The sequence below is a fragment of the Octopus bimaculoides genome, chromosome 5 (genome assembly GCF_001194135.2).
Source record: "Octopus bimaculoides isolate UCB-OBI-ISO-001 chromosome 5, ASM119413v2, whole genome shotgun sequence".
NCBI classification, from domain to species: Eukaryota; Metazoa; Mollusca; class Cephalopoda; order Octopoda; family Octopodidae; genus Octopus; species Octopus bimaculoides.
This window is the reverse complement of record NC_068985.1, coordinates 118207090-118227371: the sequence shown is the minus strand read 5'-3', so window position 1 is coordinate 118227371 and position 20282 is coordinate 118207090. Positions and strand designations below refer to the sequence as shown.

The 20282-nt window shown below is 35.5% G+C and overlaps 1 protein-coding gene across 2 annotated transcripts in view; it reads right to left on the bottom strand.

Annotated features, from left to right (window-relative positions):
* Nucleotides 1-20282, bottom strand: part of LOC106883670 (bifunctional heparan sulfate N-deacetylase/N-sulfotransferase) — a 119830-nt gene that overhangs the window by 89205 nt on the left and 10343 nt on the right. For both annotated transcript variants that reach the window (XM_014934769.2, XM_014934768.2), the window contains exon 2: nucleotides 12337-13646. In XM_014934769.2, coding sequence (XP_014790255.1) covers nucleotides 12337-13341 — 1005 coding nt within the window. In that variant the 5' untranslated portion in view covers nucleotides 13342-13646. The remainder of the gene's footprint in view (nucleotides 1-12336; nucleotides 13647-20282) is intronic.

The following is a 20282-nucleotide window of genomic DNA, read 5'->3' as shown; positions in this document are numbered from 1 at the left end:
TAGGAGGTCAGGGTACTTGATTCCATGCAAAAAATCAAATTTTGGTTTTTTTTATTTCTTAGTGGCGAGAATGGACTGGATCACTTCATATAAATAGTAGCAGTTTGATTAAGTGAGGTAGTTCATGCTAGTTCCACAGTTCATGTGTTGATAGTTCAAAGTTTAAGTTAGCATGTTGGGTTGCTGGTTCTTAAAAGATTGTTGTTACGTTCCGTATGGTTACTGCCATTTGTTTCGATTATATTGTTATTACACTGTTACGGTGTATTCATTTATCCATAAGGATATAACAACCATGCACCCTAACTTGGGCTTCATCTGACACAGAATTGCAGTTCCAAGGGGATGAGCTACAGAAAGATTTACTTCACAAATGACAGCAATATCTGCTCACTGCTAACAAATCAGTTCTACCAAAGAGACAAGCTCATCATCTAAGAAACTCCACACAAACTTTTAACTGGTGAACAGGTATGGTCACTATCTGTAATATCTCAAAGTAGTCTTACAACCCACTCACTCAACATCCTAAGCATTTTTCTGACTTCATCTGTTCTTTTGACAGGTCTTGTTTCCATACTGCTGGGTTATCAGACAAGCCTTGAGAATATGTACAGAATTACATGTTACCTGTAGCACTCTGAAGATAAAGATGCTCTCACTCACACAAACACATACACACACACATGGAAGACTGGAGGGTACAGCAAAAACTGATCTATTCTGTAATGTGACTGCTTGGAATAGTAGAAGAAGGTTCAACTTTTATTGGAAGACTTGTTCTTTTTACTGTGAGATTAGTAATTATGTTATATCCTTTACACTTAAATTTTATTTATCACACACACACAAAAGTGGATGCAAAAGATTACCCCGAGAAAGCATAAACCTGATACTGCAAAGCTGTATGTATACACACCAACCATCTATATTTGATTGCCTGATTATAATCTGTTGGCCTGAAGTTGACTACTTTTACAACTATTAAATAAAATCATTAGTTCTATAAACATATACAGTAACTAATAGTGCATAGTCAGTACAACGAGTACCTACTTTAAGGGCTAAGTACCAATGACTTAATATCCAAACATTACAAACTATCATATTCTTTTAAAAGTGCAACCAACTTCTGAATATAAAATTCTAGTCCAAAATAGAAAATCTTTGTGTACTACACAAAGATTTCTGTGCTTGCATGAGAAATGGATCTCCATTGATTTCAACCATGAATAAACAGTTGCTCAGTCAACTGAACTACCTATTCATTGAATCAACATGTAGATGGTTGAGTATTCCACAGATGTGTGTATTCTTAAAGTATATTATCATAAAGTTTGGGTTGACCAGACTCTATTGTAAAAGACACTTAAGATGCCTCACAGTGAAATCAAACCTTGAACCTTGTCATTGTGAAATGAACTTCTTAACCATTCAGCCATGCATGTGAGCAATGTATGGGTAACTTGCATCATTGAATCCATACCATAACATCATAGGATACCTAAGCAAATATCTGCAGTTCTCAAATGATAGAAACATTTTTTGTTTCTCCATTAGACAGGCGTATGTGTAAAAGACATTATCATTTTAGCAACCATTTTTCTGTACTAGCAAAAGATAAGTGGGCCTATCACTATTCTTCTTGATCCTTCTCATTCCGTTTTATGAACAACATCAACAGATCTAATCTCAGCACTTCTTCCCATATTTTCTTCTGCCTCTAGAACTTTCCCTAGTCACTACAACACATTTGTCCAGCAGTACCATCTCCATGTATATCATGGAGATATTAAATAGCCATCACTACGAAAAAGCCTCTATGCATTTATTTGATCTGCAAGAAACTGCAATCAAATCTTAAAATACTTAGCTACTATCTTAAAAGATTAGTAAATATATGGGATAAATTCCATATTAAATATAATGTACCAGAGAAGTCTAACAACAGAAACATAGCTAAAAAGCTAGTCAAACAGAATTTGACAGAAGAAATATTTCTCACATATACAGATGCTATCATAAAATGAAAGTAGCCATGAATTTGCATGAAGCCCTAAAACACCCTATAAAGGTATCTTTCAAAGTCTTCACAATATTCACATAAACAATGAGCTCACAAAGGTACTTCTCTCTCAAAACACAATCCACACCTTTGAAAAGAACACATTAACATTTACAAATGATCCAGTAAAATGCAAACAGTGATAGTAACAATGATAAGAACAGGAAGTACCATTGTTTTATCCTTTCCAAGCATTGCAGGTTTGCACAAAACAGATTTAGAAAGAAATACTTCACACAAAAATCAACTTTGTAAACAAGGACACAAAAAATTTTCTAAAGTCTGGCATACAAAACTAGCAGCCTTAATACCTTTATGAAACTAAAAAAATTATCATCACAACATTCACATAATAAAAATTAGGGAAATATTCTTACTATCAGAACAGTTACCATTTCTAATTATAACCAAATGTAGAAAGATAGAACTTTTTACAGCAGGGTGTGGTCGAATCACAAATGGCATTTCTAAGTTAATAGGAAACAACACTATACTAGAAAGGCAAGCTTTCAAGATAAAATTTGCAAGATTAAGGCCAATAAATAAACACACACACACACCATAACTAACCTTACCAATACCATCATTAGGAGACACTTCAATGAACCTCCTACACAATCAAACCCCCTTTAGGCCCTAAACAATCCACACTGTCACACCCACATTCAATACCAAGCAAGTTACAGCAACTTTTCCCCAGACATCACATTTTGATCGACATACCAGCCATCACAACCACCAGGCAAACAATGCTTAAACTTACCTCACAACATCTATCAATTATCAACACAATATATCAAAGAACAAAACAAAAACACTTTATCAAAATAAATAAATATGAAAAAGTACAATGGAATTCATTCCACTAGAAAACAGAATTAAGTTTCACCAAGACAGATAATTAATAATAATTATAGATGCATCTAAAAATATAATAATAATTATATTATTAATGTAATTATAGCTGCATCTAAAGAAACATATCTGACAAGGTAACATACCAGGAATAGCCAACCTCATAAAAACTATAGACAACCTCAGACACAATACACGAAAAGCTACATACAACTGAAATAAAACTTAGCATCAAAAGCTAAAAAAGGAAACAGCAATAAATATACCACAGAAACAAGAAAAGTTGGCAAACATTTGTCCAATATAAAGCACAATACAAACGATAAAATCATCATCATCATCATCATCATTGTTTAACGTCCGCTTTCCATGCTAGCATGGGTTGGACGATTTGACTGAGGACTGGTGAAACCGGATGGCAACACCAGGCTCCAATCTGATTTGGCAGTTTCTACAGCTGGATGCCCTTCCTAACGCCAACCACTCAGAGAGTAATTAGCATCATCAACAATATAACATATCACACCCATATCACAACAACCATTAATAATAATAACTACACTATGACATCAAGCAAACACTCATCAGATATTTCTTGTAAATCACCTTTTAAAAATCACACGGAAAAAACAGGAGCACAAAATTAAAAAATATATATACATTTTCCACCCAGAAAATGATTCTGACTCCTCCTTTCCAACACTCGAAAGTAACTGGGAAATCTAAATACACAAAAATCTCCATGCCAGACAAAACCACAAACACACATCTAGAACAACTTCAGCCTGAATGAATCACTGCACCTATGTGCAAATGACATCACACACACATCTTCCCACTGTTCTCCAAACACTGCAACTACTCTGACACTATTTAAATCAGCTTAAAACATAGCTCCACAACAAATTAAGTAGCACCTACTAAATACACTGTCTCCTCTTACAACTCCACAACACAGCAAAATAATGCAAGCATACTTAAAGCAATCACAGTTACTACATTTGGCTAACAGACAAAAAGGACAATTATGGTGTACATACAATATGCTTTATCCATCATGGAAAATGTCAGTCCTACTAGGAACCCCAATCTCACCACAGTAAACTACAAATAACACAAAACAATACACTACATATAACAGGTTATACACAGAGGAACAACAACATTAAAATTGAAAGACCTACTGGACATGCAAGAGATACAGTTTGTTACTGCAGCAACATTCACATTCCCTTCCACTACCTGAAAAATACTTTCAAACACCTAGACACATATTTGACACAACAGAATCCTACAACGTCCTTAAAACACAATTGCTCCCATTCAGCCCAAATGGTGGTGTTAAACTGGGTGACAGATTAGATCTACCACTCAAGAACAGGTACAGTACAACAAACTTTCATACAGTTTTCTATGTAGTCAATTTTATTAACAAGGCTTGGGTCAACCAATGGCTACAGTAAAGACACTATCCCAAGGTGCTGCACATAGGGTTCAACCTGGAATCAAGTGATCATGATTCAACTGCCTTAATGACATAGCCATGCTTGCAAGAATGTATGGCAATAAAAGTTACAATACTAGAATCAGCAATAGTTTTCATAATGCCCAGTAGCTCCATTATAGTAGAAAACAAATTTTCCTTACAAAGAGAGAGCTAGAAAAATTCATTATGACTAACTGAAAATTGTTCCTATCAAACATTTTAATATTCATTTCTAAAAACAGATGAAATAGCTAAATGGCAAAATTTTTGTGTTCCTGGATAATGACAAAGTTTGATACAGGTATTTTCATGTATCATAAAGATTCACAAACTAATCTATTTTGTCTTCATTATAGGAATAATATTGGATAGTTGATGATAGTGGTTTTAGGCTATTTAATATTTAAATACGAAGGACAAGAATTTAAATTTAACAATCAGACAAATCAGGTCTTTCAAAAGACCTGATAAAACAGAAATTTCTAGTGAGAAAATATAATGCTGACCCTCCAATCCAACAGATGTACAACTATTTGCACAATGGTTATGCAAATGAAAGTTAGTGTACTACTGACTACATGTACAGAAGTTCTTACAAGTCATTGTAAGCCTTTCTGTTAACCTGACCGACAAACCAGGTTCACACCTACTTCGTACTTCAGTGGTTGGTTATATAAAAAGCATTTATGTACTTCAAGAAAGAATATGAAATAGTTACCTTGCTTTACTTTCTTAAGTGTCATTTCATTTAAGTCATTTTATATATTATTATTATTGCTCAGAAATTGAATGATTCCATTTCATTGAAGCATTAACCTTTTAGCATTTAGAATTCTGTCAAATGTAATGTTTGTACATTCTCATTAATTTGAATTAGTCATGCTTTATCTCATAGCTTTGAGACTTCAATGATGTGATGGTTTATTTTTAAAATGACATTGCAGGGTAGGTACAAGAGGCCAGATCTGGTCAGCTTGAAGATAAAACAGGTAGATTACTTTGGCTGGACATGGCCAGTTTAAATGCTAAAGTGTTAACTAAACTTTGTACAAAGAAATATTCTTGTTATATTTCAGGAATATTTATTCCTATATCACCCTTTCAGAATTTTATTTTTAATATTAAATTCTGAAAGTGGAGCACTACTGAAGAGAAAAAAATATGGCAAGCTAACATGAAGATGTCTACAAAACTTGGATCAACACAAGTAAAAAATTTCAGAAAAAGCAATCAATGAATTCTTTCTCAGTGAATGCACAAAAGCACACAATGAAATTGCATGTAGTAAAAAATATATAATTTCAAAGGTATATCTCAGTGAAATATTTTCAATACTAAAACTGAATGTATGCTAGCAATGACTGCCTAGGGCTGAGAAGTTAAAAGAGATAGAAAGCAATACAGAGAGAGAGGGGGGAGAGAAAGAGAGAGACATACACGCAAACAGACAGAGAAAGATAAAATGTGACACTCATTCTTCATAACGCATCAACATAATTTTCTTTGGTAGAGATTTTATTAGCTATATAATTAAATCATAACATTTAGGTAAAGCCTAGCTTAAGCTATACATTAAGTAGCATTAGTAGAGATACAGTTGTCTCATAAAAATTAGTCAAAAGTTTGTAATATCTAATGAAACAGCTTAATAAATAACATTTTGAAAAGGCAACAAAAAGTTTTAAAAAATCAACTTAGAGATGATAAGTTAGTGTCTTTTGGTGGTGGTTACGCAATAAAATCCCCAAATTGAGCACTCTGACACATGTTTATGGACCTAGTTATGAGTACACTACTACATATCTAGCTAAAAACACAAGAAGCTAATGTGATTTTACTCAATGAAATTGATTAAATAAATTAGAAAAAAACTAACAATTACAATTTTTCCAGAATAATTAATAGTAAATAAAAAGTAACTATTTCGCTCACTAGTGAAATTTTAACATCAAATTTACCAATGTTGATAGAAATCTTTATGAAAATCTAGATGCTGCTATTCTGTATTATCATATAAATTTAATCTTGATGCTCGACTACGGCGACTATTTTCAGTAACATATGATCTTTGCATTTCTATCATGCAACTTTTCTATAGAGTGACAGATGCACTGGAGCAATTCATACTCAGAGCACACCAGAAACAAATTCTCATAAATGCTTGAATTATGGCTCACTAGAAGTAGTTGATAACTTTGTTACTCAAGAAATATAATTAACAAGGGAGGTCATTACTTCTGAAAGTATAGAATCCAGAGTAAGAACAGGTTTAAAAAAGTTCAGAGAGCTATTACCACTGCTGGCAACAAAGATCTTTTCCCTCAGAGTAAAGAGTAAATTGTGTGATGCTAGTGCTAGAATAAATATGATGCATGTACTAGAATTGCAATGCTGCAAGTTGTGAACCATAAATGCAGAAGACTTACAAAGTCTAGAAAGAATTAAAGCTAGCATGTTCAAATGAATGTGTAATATTAGTGCGCATGAATATCAGAGTACAAATAGGCTTAGAGAAATATCAGGTGCAGTGTGCAAGTGAGGCTGTTGGGCTGGTATGGGCATATCATGCATATGGAAGATAACTGCTGCATACAGAAATTCCCAAGCACACCAAGTCAGCAGAATCAGTGAAAGAAGGAGACTGACAAAAAAATGAGGCAAATGGTGAAGGCTGACCTGAGGATGCTGCATCTGATGCAAAAAATAAACAACTGTACTAAATGGTGATATGTGGTGCTACATAAGACCATCCCAGCCAGAGTGAGACATGCCCTAACATAAGAGTAGTATGTAAGAAGCTGTTATGTATATAAATATATATATATATATATATATATGTCGCCTTACTGGCACTTGTGCTGGTGGCATGTGAAAAAAAAACATTTGAGCAAGGTTATTGCCAGTGAGCGTGGCCGTTGCCAGTACCGCCTGACTGGCCCTCATGCCGGTGGCACGTAAAAGCACACACTACACTGTCGGAGTGGTTGGCGTTAGGAAGGGAATCCAGCTGTAGAAACTCTGCCAGATCATATTGGACCCTGGTGCAGCCTTCCGGCTTGCCAGTCCTCAGTCAAACCGTCCAACCCATGCTAGCATGGAAAGCGGACATTAAACGACAACGATGATGATGATGATGATATATACATACACACACACAGTCTCTGTCAAACCCACCTTACTGCTACATCACTTTACATCACCCTACCTCTCTCTAACCCCACCCCTTTAGAAGGTACCTAAACTATTGCAGTCACTTAGCAACTGATAATATGTAATTCCCCACAGCTTACATTGTTCATTATCATTGTTTTTAGATCTACTTTTTTCCATGCAGGCATGGGTTGAGGACATCTGCATAAAGTGCTGATCTCTAATTGTGGAAGCGGAAGACCCAGGAAGACATGGGGTGAATGGTGAGAAATGATCTTCAGATGTTGAGCCTCACAGAGATGACAAGGCTTCTGGCAATTTGCTATGATTGAAAAGACACATTTAGCTAAATAAAATAATAGCCATCCATATATGTAGGCATGTCCTTTATGGCCATACCACCACTCCTTACCCGCACATAATTCTGCCATCTAGCAAAACTCCCCCACAACCCATCTCACCTACACTCCCACCACCCACTGCAGGCCCCTCCACTCTCCCTCATATACATACCCATCTTCCAGCCACTCCAATTTCTCTCACCATCATTTATTATTTCTAAATGTTTCTCCTCACACTCTTATGGAACATCTGTCTCCTCAGTACTACTTTTACTCCCACCCCTACTGTTCTGTGGATATCCCCCCTCTCTCTCTCTCTCCATCTATCTATCTAACTTTCTCCCATCCCCATATCCTCCCTTGTCCTACTGTATAATATGATAGCTATCCCCGTCTCTCTATCAAACTCCAACCTCTCATTGACACACAGCCATTTCTCTTGGTTCCACTCCCTTTCTCAGTTGAGGGGTCTTTCTCTTGCAAACTACTTGGTGACTCTGCTGGTGCTAGTTTCATGTTAAAAGCACTCATGCCAGTGCCATGTGCAAGGCACCTATGCTGTCACCATGTACAAAGTCACACAAAAGGCACCAGTGTTGGTGCCATATAAAAAGCTCCCATGCTGGCACTATATAAAAAGCACCCAGTAACACTGTAAAGTGGATGGTATTAGGAAGGGTATCTAGTTGTAGAAACCATGCCAAAACAGACAATTGAAACCTGGTGCAGCTCTCCAGCCAGCCAGTTCCTGTCAAATTGTACAACTCATGCCAACATAGAAACTAAACATTAAATGGTGATGATGACGATGAGGTAGATATCCTTTTTAATGCCAACCCTTACTTTCAAGTAAGGTACATTATTCCATTGGTCTTCATAACTGATGCCCAAATGGTATCTATGCAAAGAGATGCAGAGACAAACATACTTACATGCATGCTCTCACACAGAAGATATATACACAAAACGGTGGGCTTCTGTTCAGTTTTCATCAAACCAAATTTCCCTCAAAGTATTATTGATCAACTCAAAGTAAAAGATACTTGCCCAAGTTGCCATGAAGTAGCATCAAATAGCAAAACCACTTATTTGCAAAGCAAACACCTTAATATAACCATACATTTATCATTACTTCCAAGATTTTTTTTTTTTTTTTGAGACATGTTTATTTTTTTCTCTAGTTTCAGTAGTGGTGATGAAAAATAACACAAGGTTAATTAGTTAGATTTAACGCATATGTTTACGAAAGAACTTATACACATCAAAGAATTTGGGGTTGTTTTTATATGCTTGCACAAATGGAGTAGTTATGTAGATTCTTACACTTGACATATTTTTCAAAACCTTAACCATATAGAAAACATATGAAAAAAACTCATTAAAAAAACTGCAGAAAAGAAACAAGTGTAAAGAAATAGGTGAAAAATAAGAAAAGGAGCCAATGAAAAGACATTCTTTAAATCTAATTAGCAACTTCTTTTATATACAAATTAGCTTTAATTAGATTTTAGAAATCTGCTTCTTTTTAAACATATGTTTGGATGTTGATTGAGACACTTAACTAATGTCTAATTCATTAAAATATTTTCTTAACATTATTTAAATTGCCATTAGAATTTATTCGATCTAACTACTCAGAATCTTGTAAAATTTTGGCCAATTTACTGTAATTCTGCCCTATACATCAAACTTTTTCTTTTCTTTTTTTTAATACAAATAGACCAGCAGGGAAAATATCAGTAATTACAAATGCCAATTTACACAAGTGTGTGGTGGTGGGAATATGTAACTAAAACAGATTTTGACAATCTAATTTATTAACCAAATGAAATGACAAAACAATTTTGTAAAAACACTGTTTCATGACAAACCTTTCTCTCACAACCCATCTTCTTAACACTTCCCCCATCCCCCACCTGAGTTCACAACTTGCTGTATTCCCCCTCCACTCTATCTCCGACTTTCCCTTTCCACCCTCATGAACCCACCTGCATGCAACATATCTTTGTTGAATCTCTTCTCCACAAGATATCCTCCTAACACCACCTCCCTCTATTTGTGTCCATTCACTACATCCCTTCCTCCTACTCGCCACCAATCTTGCAAAGTTTCATATCCACTCATCCTATCCAATCTTTGGTTCCACTTCACTTATATACACCTCCCAGTAACTTGAATGTACTCCCTACCACCACATCTTCACCATTTTCTCTACTTTTGCTCTCTCTCCTTCTTAGGTAGCCCTGTATCTACTTTCCTGGAAGACACTTATTTCTATCCCTCTATCCCTCTCATCAACTGGCACAAAGCCACTTCCCTCAAAACTACTCCCTCCTCAGTTAAGAGGTCTTGCCATGTAAGTTATTAGCCAATATATAAACCCAATATATTCTGTAAAGTCACTGGTGCTAGAAAGGGCGTCCAGCCATAGAAACCATGCCACAGCAGACAGTCAAGCTTGGCACAGTCTTCTGACTCACCAGCTCCTGTCAAACTATCCAGGCCATACCAGCATGAAAAGTAGATGTTAAATGATGATGATCATCATCATTTAATACCATCAGATCTAAATTGTTTTCACTACGCTAACAACATAGGCACAGCTGGCAGAATCGTTAGCACACCGGACGAAATGCTTAGCGGTGTTTCATCTGCCGTTACGTTCGGAGTTCAAATTCTGCTGAGGTTGACTTTGCCTTTCATCCTTTCGGGGACAATTAAATAAATACCAGTTACACACTGGGGTTGATATAATCAACTTAATCCGTTTGTCTGTCCTTGTTTGTCCCCTCTGTGTAGCCCCTTGTGGGCAGTAAAGAAATAAGAAGCTTGCTTCCCAACCATATGGTTCCGGGTTCAGTACCACTGCATGGCACCTTGGGCAAGTGTCTACTATAGCCTTGAGCCAACCAAAACCACGTGAGTGGATTTGATAGACGGAAACTTAAAGAAGCCTGTTGTGTGTATGTATATATATATATATATATATATATGTTTGTGTTTGTCCCTCACAATCGCGTGACAACTAATGTTGGTGTGTTTACATACCCATAACTTAGTGGTTCAACATGAGATCAATAGAATAAGTACTAGACTTACAAAGAATAAGTCCTGGGGTCAATTTATTCAATTAAAGGCAGTGCTCCAGCATGGCCAGTCAAATGACAAACAATAAAAGAGTAAAAGAGCTGAACATCTCCATATTTGAATGACATGCTGTAAAAGGGAATTCAATTTACACACACATATGCACATAAGGCTGCACAAAATTTGTTTTGAGTAAGACTTGCAGTTGGGCATGCACACAAGTTGCCCCTTTCCATGCCGCCAATGATTATCCATGGAAAAGGCTGTCAACTTTCGGCTGATTCAACTTGGTACCACTGTCATTGCAGGTGTTGTTGCCAGAATGCAAAGAACTGGAACAAATATCTCAAGGTATCTTGCAAGATTTTCTAATAGTTCTACCAATCTACAACCTTGAATTGATCCTTTTTTTTTTTTTTAATGATCCCACAAGTATGAAAGATGAAGTTCACCTTGGTGGGACTTGAACTCAGAACATAGAGTCAAAACAAATACCACGAGGAATTCAACCCAAAGTTCTAACAACTCTGCCAATCTACCAACATATAACCATCCTAGCTTTTCTCTTTTTTTTTTTTTATATCAGGGACTATATTATCCATTGTGTCCGCTTTTTCTTTAAAGAAGTAGGATGTTGTTTGAGGAAGATTTGTCAGACATTTCTAGCCAGTTCAGTAACTGTATAGAGGGCCTCTATTGGTTTTAGAACAATGCACAAAGCTAATTGTTTTAGTAAAGGAGTGTAGTTCATTGAGTCAGGTTCTAACATATTATTGATATTAATTGATTCTTCCAAGATTTGAGTCAGAATCGACAGGAGCAAAATTACATTTTATAACATATTCACCTACTCCCCTGTTTTTCCTGATCTCATAAACAACATTTTTGGCTATCGGTCTAACATATACACATTTCAGTGTAAGAAGTATAAGTAAAAAAAAAAAAATGTATATATTATAGTTAATAAAATAAGAATTAATATAGGCATCACCCCCATCGCTGTGTAGCTAAGAAGTTTGCTTTGCAACCATGTGATTTCAGGTTCAATTCTGCAGTACTGCACTTGAACATATATGTCTTCTACTATTGCCCCAAACCAGCCAATGCTTTGTGGGTTTAATTTGGAAAACAGAAATGTACTGAAACCCATCTGTTTATGCTGCTTAAAAGTGATATTGTGATTATTTTTATGTCCCTTTAGGTCCCATAAATCAGTGGTTTGATAAAATAAGTACCAGTGCAAAATAAAAACAGGGGATTGATATGATCAATTAAAACCCTTGAAGGCCACATCCCAGCACTGCCACAGTTCAATGATTAAAACCAACAAAAGAATAGGTTGATATACTCACATGAACATCAGATACTTTCATCCGTTTGCCAGCAGCTCCAACAAATACATCATCAATGTCAATAAGAACATAACGATCTAAAGGTAAACTCAGCTTTCCATGAGAAAGATAAGATAAACTATCAAGAAACACAAGGCAATGGAGCCAAAACCTCAATCCATTTCCAAAAATAACTTTCTGTATTCCATCCAGCAATCCCAAATCTTGGATAGCTGGAAAGACAGTATTACCAGAAAGTTCAATATAGCGTCCGTAATTCCTTGACAGTTTGGCATAAGAAAGTGGCTTGTAAGTAGCATGATCAAACTGGAAAATGACCCACTCATCATCTTTCAAAGGACCACGAATTATTTCTCCAGGCCGTGTGATCCGCCAAATATTTGACATTGGATTAAGTTCGTAATCTTCGATTGCCATGTATTGGTAAATTGTGAGAGGAAAGTCTTTCATTTGTTTAGAATAGGCTATATTATCCCGACTTGCAACAAAAGAAATAATTCCTACATTAAAATCCCTACAGTATTTGTCAAGTAATTCTCTATTCCAAGCATCCATATTAACATAAGCATCAAAATTTTCAAATATAATAGCACTGTATTTCCCTTTATTTCCATGAGTTAAATAGGGCAAGGTTTTGCCATTGGGTTCAACTTTGTACTTTACCCGTATTGCTTCCAATAAGTGTATGATATCCTGTCCAAGATATGAATACTGAGTTTCCACGATGACAAGAACTTTGTTGTCTATGCGATGATTACTGCTAGAAGAATGATCACTAGGACTAAACATACCACCACTAATAGGATTTAAGCGACATTCAATTGTAGAGACTGGAATTTCATGCCTTTTCACATGGGAATGATCAATAAGACATTGATATGCAAGAAAACTTAATGAAGATAGACTGAACAAGGCTATCAGAATTTTTGTCAATGAACATTTTCGGAAGTTACTTTTCCAGAGAAGGCTATTTTTTAACCAAACAAAACAGCGTCTGCTATACATGCTGTTTGTTTATGTGTAATAAATACAAGTATAGTTGCTCTAATTCTTAAAACACAAACTTCAAGGAGGCTGCCAGTGACGTATCATTGACATTCTGTATTCATTGGCAACAGAACTGTTAAGCTGATTTTTAAATTCATAGTTTACTTTTTATACAGTTCAAAGAAATTATTTTATTTATATCTTAGACTTTCTAACAAACAATACACCATCTTCCATTCCGTAATCCATGTTTTTTTTTTCCTTTTCTTCTTCTTAGTACACCAAATGTATTGAATGTAATGCTTGTTCTCTTTCAGGGAATTCTGAAAAACAAAGCAAAAAGAAAAAAATTGAATAAGACAAAAATCTAAATGTGATGCATGAATAAAAATCACTTATTTCTATAGATACAACTCTTCTCGTCTTTTAAATATGTAACATACTATAATTACAAACAGTTGCTAAAGATGATGAGTGAATGAGAAAATAACCATGTTGACTTCAGTAAAACTAGAAGTCACAGAAATATAAAAACATAATATACAGAGGGTAAATCATTTCTGTTGTTTAGTTAGAGAGTATTTACATAGTAAACAGTTGACTCAATCTTTTTATGGGGTTTCTATAAAAGAGCAATGCTACATAACATTATTATATCTAAAAGCATCTTTATTTATAGAAAGTGCTAGGAAAGTAATATGGGCACTAAATCATTAGGTCAATAAAATGTTATTATAGCTGCATAATATAATAAATACTGAATATATACATATGGCCTCCACTGGTCAATATTGTCAATGCATCTGCACATGCAGGCCTGAGCAAGATTTTTTGAGAAACATTACCAGCTGCCCATGCATGCAAGTTTCCCTTCTCTGTGCCACCATTGTTTATCCAAGGAAAAGGTTTCTGTATGTGTTTTCTTTGAGATTTAATTTCTTCATGTACTTCAAACTGGTTGCTAACAAACTGACAAGACTTTGGTTAAGAAATTTTCCAGGGGTTTGTAAATACATGGTTGAGTTAGTGCATGCATGTACATAGGTGTATGCACCTCATTTATGTCCTAAGTGTGTCTCTCTAGTATTTAGGGTGGGGTTGCATGAAAATTTTTTACATAGGTGTCTTTGTAGATGTACACAACCAAGTTATAATCATCAACATCATCATTGCATGTATATATTCAAATAAATGATCCCAAAAACAAAATCTTTGAAATGTCTTACAAATTTTCAATGTACTACTAAGAGACTAAATTTGGAGGATACATCTCAGTTTTTCTTTTTTTTTTTTGCTTTTTCTTAGAAAATCCTAGCATTTCTAGCTTTTTGTACAAATCACTTATGTAGCCTAATGCATCTATGATGATAGGTACAAATGAAAATCTATAGCCAGGGTACAAGAGCTGTAAGTTTCACATAAGTTCACCATTAAATTGATAGCACCCATTACAGAATAATTGTGCACATAAACAAACATAAGAATAAGATCGTCATTATCATTTAACATCTATTTTCTATGCTGGCACATGTTGGGTGGTTTGATAGGAGCTGGCAAGATCAGAGCCACACCAGGCTCCATTTTCTGTTTTGGCATGGTTACTATGGCCGGATGCCTTTCCTAACGCCAACCACTTTACAGTGTAGTGGACACTTTTTATGTGGCACCAGCATGGGAGTTTTTGATGTGGCAGCAGCATGGGTGTTTATTGTGTGGCACCATCCCCAGGGCTTTTTACATGGCACCATCACTGGTGCTTTTCATGTGGCACCAGCACTGCTTTTTACATGGCACCATCACTGACAGGGTCAGAGAAATTTGCAAGACAAAAGCCCCTCCAACTGAGGGGAGGAGTAGTAATAGACACATGAATACTACAGTTGAAAAAGAGGGTGGGTTAAAATGTAAGATAAAGAGAGTGGGTGAGTCAGTAGGTCAAATAACAAAGCAATAGTGAGAGAGATGGTGGCAAAGATTGTTAGGAGATGCCTTGGGGGGGGGGGAGAATAGGTGGGGTGAGACAGAGTTTTGGACAGGGTGGGTAGGAAGGGTAAAGGTAATTGTGACAAATGGAGAGAGATGTAGGAGAAGCTAAGAGGTGGGGTTTGCAGTAGGTATGTGGTGGCACTGAAGGTGATAGCAGATAAGTGAGAGGTTAATGATGGAGAACAATGTGGATCGAGAAGGCACATAAAAGAAGTGGTTGGTGGAGACAGTAGGTGGAAATGGTGTGTACCTATTCTGCTCTCAGTTGATAGAGAGGTGATAAGTGTTAAGGGATGAAAGATGGCGGTAGAGATGGTTGATGTGGCAGAATGGATGCAAATGGGTGTGGGAGAAATTTCCTAACAGACAAGTATTAACCAAAGTGGTTTAGGATATCAATCTTGCTATGGTGGACAGGTCTTCTTGAGTACATCAAGGTACCAGATATCTTGGTCCTCAGTCATCTCTTTCATAAGGCTGTGTTTGAAATCAGCCTTCAGTACTTTGTCCTATGTCTTCCTGGGTCTCCTACTTCCATCCACTATAAATGATGAGCACTTCTTTATGCAATTGTCTACATGCATATATTTAATTCCTCTTATGCCTAACTTTTCTCTCAATACACACTCTGTCACACATGTACACTGACATTGCACATCCAGCAGAGCATACTAGTTTCATTCCTCTCTCGCCTTCACATATCTTCTACGTTGAGGACCCACATTTCACTACCACGCAGTATTGCTGTTCATGCATATGCATGCATCATACAATTTTCCTTTTACTCAAAGAAAGAGACCTTCAGTTTGCAACACTGACAAAAGTTCTCTGAATTTTCTCCATTCTATTCTTATTCTAACAATTACACTTTCCATATATCCTCCCCTACTACTAATTAGGTCCCCTAGGTAGCAGAAATTATCTACTACCTCTAAAGAGCCTCCATGGCATTTGAAGAAAATTAATTTCTTAGTGTCTATAGTTTTTATGGCTCTTGTGCATCTTCCACATACAAACACTACTTTCTCCAAAGACAGCTCTCCCAATCTGTATTAAAATTTTTATACATTAACCAATCAACCACCTTACCAATTATTCCAATTTAATATTTAATGGTCTATCATGCAAATTGTTCTCTGACAAAAAATTAGTATATGCTTACTGTATACTTGAATATATATAAACCTGAACATTTAAAAATAACTTTTGTATATGCTTTAACTTGCTTCAGTCATAAGACTGAATCCATGTTGGGGTATCCCCTTTAAAAATTAGATAATTTGGCACCAGAATATATTTCAGTTTGGTACTTATTTTATCAATATTTATTTATCAAACAGCTAAGTTACTTTCTTGTGTTTTTTTTTACATGACGACATGAAACTGAACACACCAGTAATGAAAGACACACATACATATATACACAAACAAGCCTCTACACAGTTTGTGTCTATCAAATTCCACTCACATGATTTCAGCTAACTCATGACAACACCAAAAGACACTTAGCCAGGAAGCAGTGAAGTTAGAATGAACTCATAACCATTTGGTCACAAAGCAACTTCACACCAATATTTATATATTACTTGTGCTCATAAATATAGACATCTTAAATATTTTAATATTAATAGTTAACATAGCATTGAATTAGACCTTTAAGAAGACCTACAAAAACATGCATCTGTTTCAAACATATGCATTTAATCTGTTATACTTAGCCTAATTTCTTTGTGCATTGCTTGAATAACACAAGTACACACAGGAATAATTTAAGACTCATTTCATCATATAGCAGCATTGCCTTCAATATATTTGAACTATAATTTATCAGAAATCCACTTTATGTAACATTTATTGCTGCAGTACATTGCAGTAATTAACATACTGCAATAGCTAAAACAAATATTGTATATATTTCAAAACCACATGTTTATATGCAGTTTGTAGAACTGCCTCACAAACAGAACAACAGAAACCCTATGATGCTATAACAATGTCCAGTGACTACTACTATTTAGAAAGATCTAAGAGTTAGGAAGGACATTCGGTTGTAAAAATTTCAACCAAAGTTTATGCACAAAGATACATCAAAGAATTTACTTATGACATCTCTACAAAATCCACAGAAGACAAGAGGACAGAGTAAATAAAGCAAAAATAATACATATTTGGAGAACACACTGATATCACATTTACTTCATAGGAATAAACAATGAGGTATAAAGAATGCATTAAATTCACTGTAGATGATAACAAGCCCTACCTCAATCTCTCCACAACAAACCAAATAAACTACAAAATCTACAAAACACATGCATCACCACAAGTTACACACAGATCAACTACACAATATCACAATACTACTAAAATTGAAAGACCAGGCAGCCGTTACTGCAGCAAATTTCAACCCACAAAATGAAAATTCACATCCAAACACTCAGTCAGCAGCACCCTAAAACACTCTCTCTTACTCAACTCAACTCAAACATAAAAATAAACATATTGCTGTTGCAAAATAGTTGCAACAGCATTAACTACAAATACTGCATTAGGATGCAACAAAAATGTGGTTAATTGTGACTAATAAGCAAACAATCTATGGGTAAACAGAAATAGATTGGACAGTGGAGAAGTTCAGACAATTACATTGAACACGCTTCATTATGAGTCAACACTGCATATTAGAGCCTGTAGTGATGGGTACCTCTAGGAATCAAGATACGTAAAAGAAAACTGAAGCATAGCAAACCCATTACTCCATATAAAACAGACATATGCAACTGATGATGGCAATTTATCATGATGTATTGAGTAGCAATGAGTTTCTTTGTCAATGTAATTTCTATTGTCACCAGTTTTAACATTAAGCAGGGTTTCAAATACAACCTTACTTTGAGAACTTTCCACTATACCATAGCATAGTAAAAATGGTCTGCTTTTGGAGTAGCCATTCTTCTAAGCTTAGGGGGTAATATCCCCTAAGGAAGTTGTAAGTTCACATAGGAACACTGGTTGCTTAGTAATTTTCCTTGGAAATAAAATACTTAAATCAGATACAATACTTATATTTGAAACATTAAAAAAATATAAACACCTTTGTCAAGATTAGAATATAAATCATTGTACTATCAGTGAGTGCCAAGGTTTAATATAATTTTATGAGAGTCTTTTCCTTCATCAGCAATTTCCATAAAAGACTCAACAGAGGGAGCACTAGTTTAAATATATATATATATATATAAAGACACATAACAGATGAAATAGTATGAGAACATGATAATAAACCACTGTATATAATCTTTTGTATCAAAATAACCTGAATTTTTGTGGTTGTTTTTTCTTTTTTAAAAAACATGTCAAAGGGATGTATGTAAAATGCCATTTAGTGAAAGGGAGCACTGAGCTACAGAAGTTAAGAACTACTGTTCTATGCAGTTTGCATTCATCATGGAAAATGTATTTCTTTTCCTCCACAAATGCTAGTTTATTTTATACAGATGTGTCCTTTTTCACATGTGCTGACATCAGAAAACTGCTACTACTAAGTCATTTAGAAATCAATTCTTCAAAGGCTTAGTTCCCATGTCAGTAGGGAGACAAAATACATTACCGTAATATATTGTATATTCAAATGTTAAGCAAATGGTATTTTTTGTAAGCAGTGGTAGATACTTTAGTCATGGTGTTACACATTATAAGGCTTACGCTATAGAACAATTATTTTGGAAATGTAATAGAAAGACCAAAACCTACGAAATATGTATGAGATGAAAGGGGAAAACTCATTAATACTACTGAAAACTTACATCCAATTGGTAAATATTTTTTAAAATCTAAAGTCTATTCAACTTTATCCTATTTAAATAAATCATTAAAATATAGCAACAAGCTTGTTTTTGCTCATGTAATACAAATAAGTAGATTTTTTCTTTTTTCATTCAGCTTAATATTTATACATATGCGAGTGAGTGAGTGAGTGAGTGAGAACGTGTGTGTGCGTGTGTGTGTGTGTGTTCATGGTATGAATCCTGTGATTCTGTGCATTCTGCACCATCTACTATACATGGCAGTCGAAATGGCATCATTTCTGACTTTACAATATGCAATCAAGTAATAGAATTCATCCTTTTGGGTATGTACACTCCTACTTGGGGCAATGTCCAGCGAATATGGTGGGTGGGCATTGCTTTGCATTCAAACTGCTCTAACCTTTGAAATGTCATCCTTGCTGTATGTGGCTGAGCATTATCCTGATGGAAGAACCCCTTTTGTCTTGAAGCCAAAGATGGTCGTTTTCTTCTAGCACTGACTTAAACCACCCAAGCTGCTTGCAGTAGATCTCCTTTGTTATCATTTGGTTTGGGTTTAAAAGTTCAAAGTGGACTAAACCTTTCATATCCCACCAAACAGATAACAATACCTTACATGAGTGAAGACCTTCTTTAGCCTGGAGTGCTGGTGTTTCTCTTTTCCATACTCACTGTCTTCAGTGCTTGACATTTTTATAGAAAATCCATTCCTCGTCGCTAGTCAATATTTGGTCCAAAACAGGTTCATTTGTGAGATGTGGCGGTAAAGAAGAGCACACATTCACTCTCTGAGCAGAATTAGATTCAGAGAATTTGTGAGGAACCCATTGACCCAATTTGCTGACTTTTCCGATGGCATGCAGGTGTCGATGAATGGTTGAATGACCAAATCCAAGCTTCTCTGCTAGTTCCTCAACAATTATAATGGGATTTTGTTCCACTAGGGTTTGCATGATGTCCTTGTTGAGCTCTACAGATCTTCCAGGACAAGGCTCATCTTCTAGGCTGTAATTTCCGGCTCAGAATTTCTGGAACCACCATTGACACTGGCTTATTGTCTGATCCCCATGTACTGCATTAATATTCCTTGCACTTTCCATTGCATTGTTGCTTTTATTGACCTCATAAAGCAAAATATGCTGAATATGCTCCTTTGTCACTTCC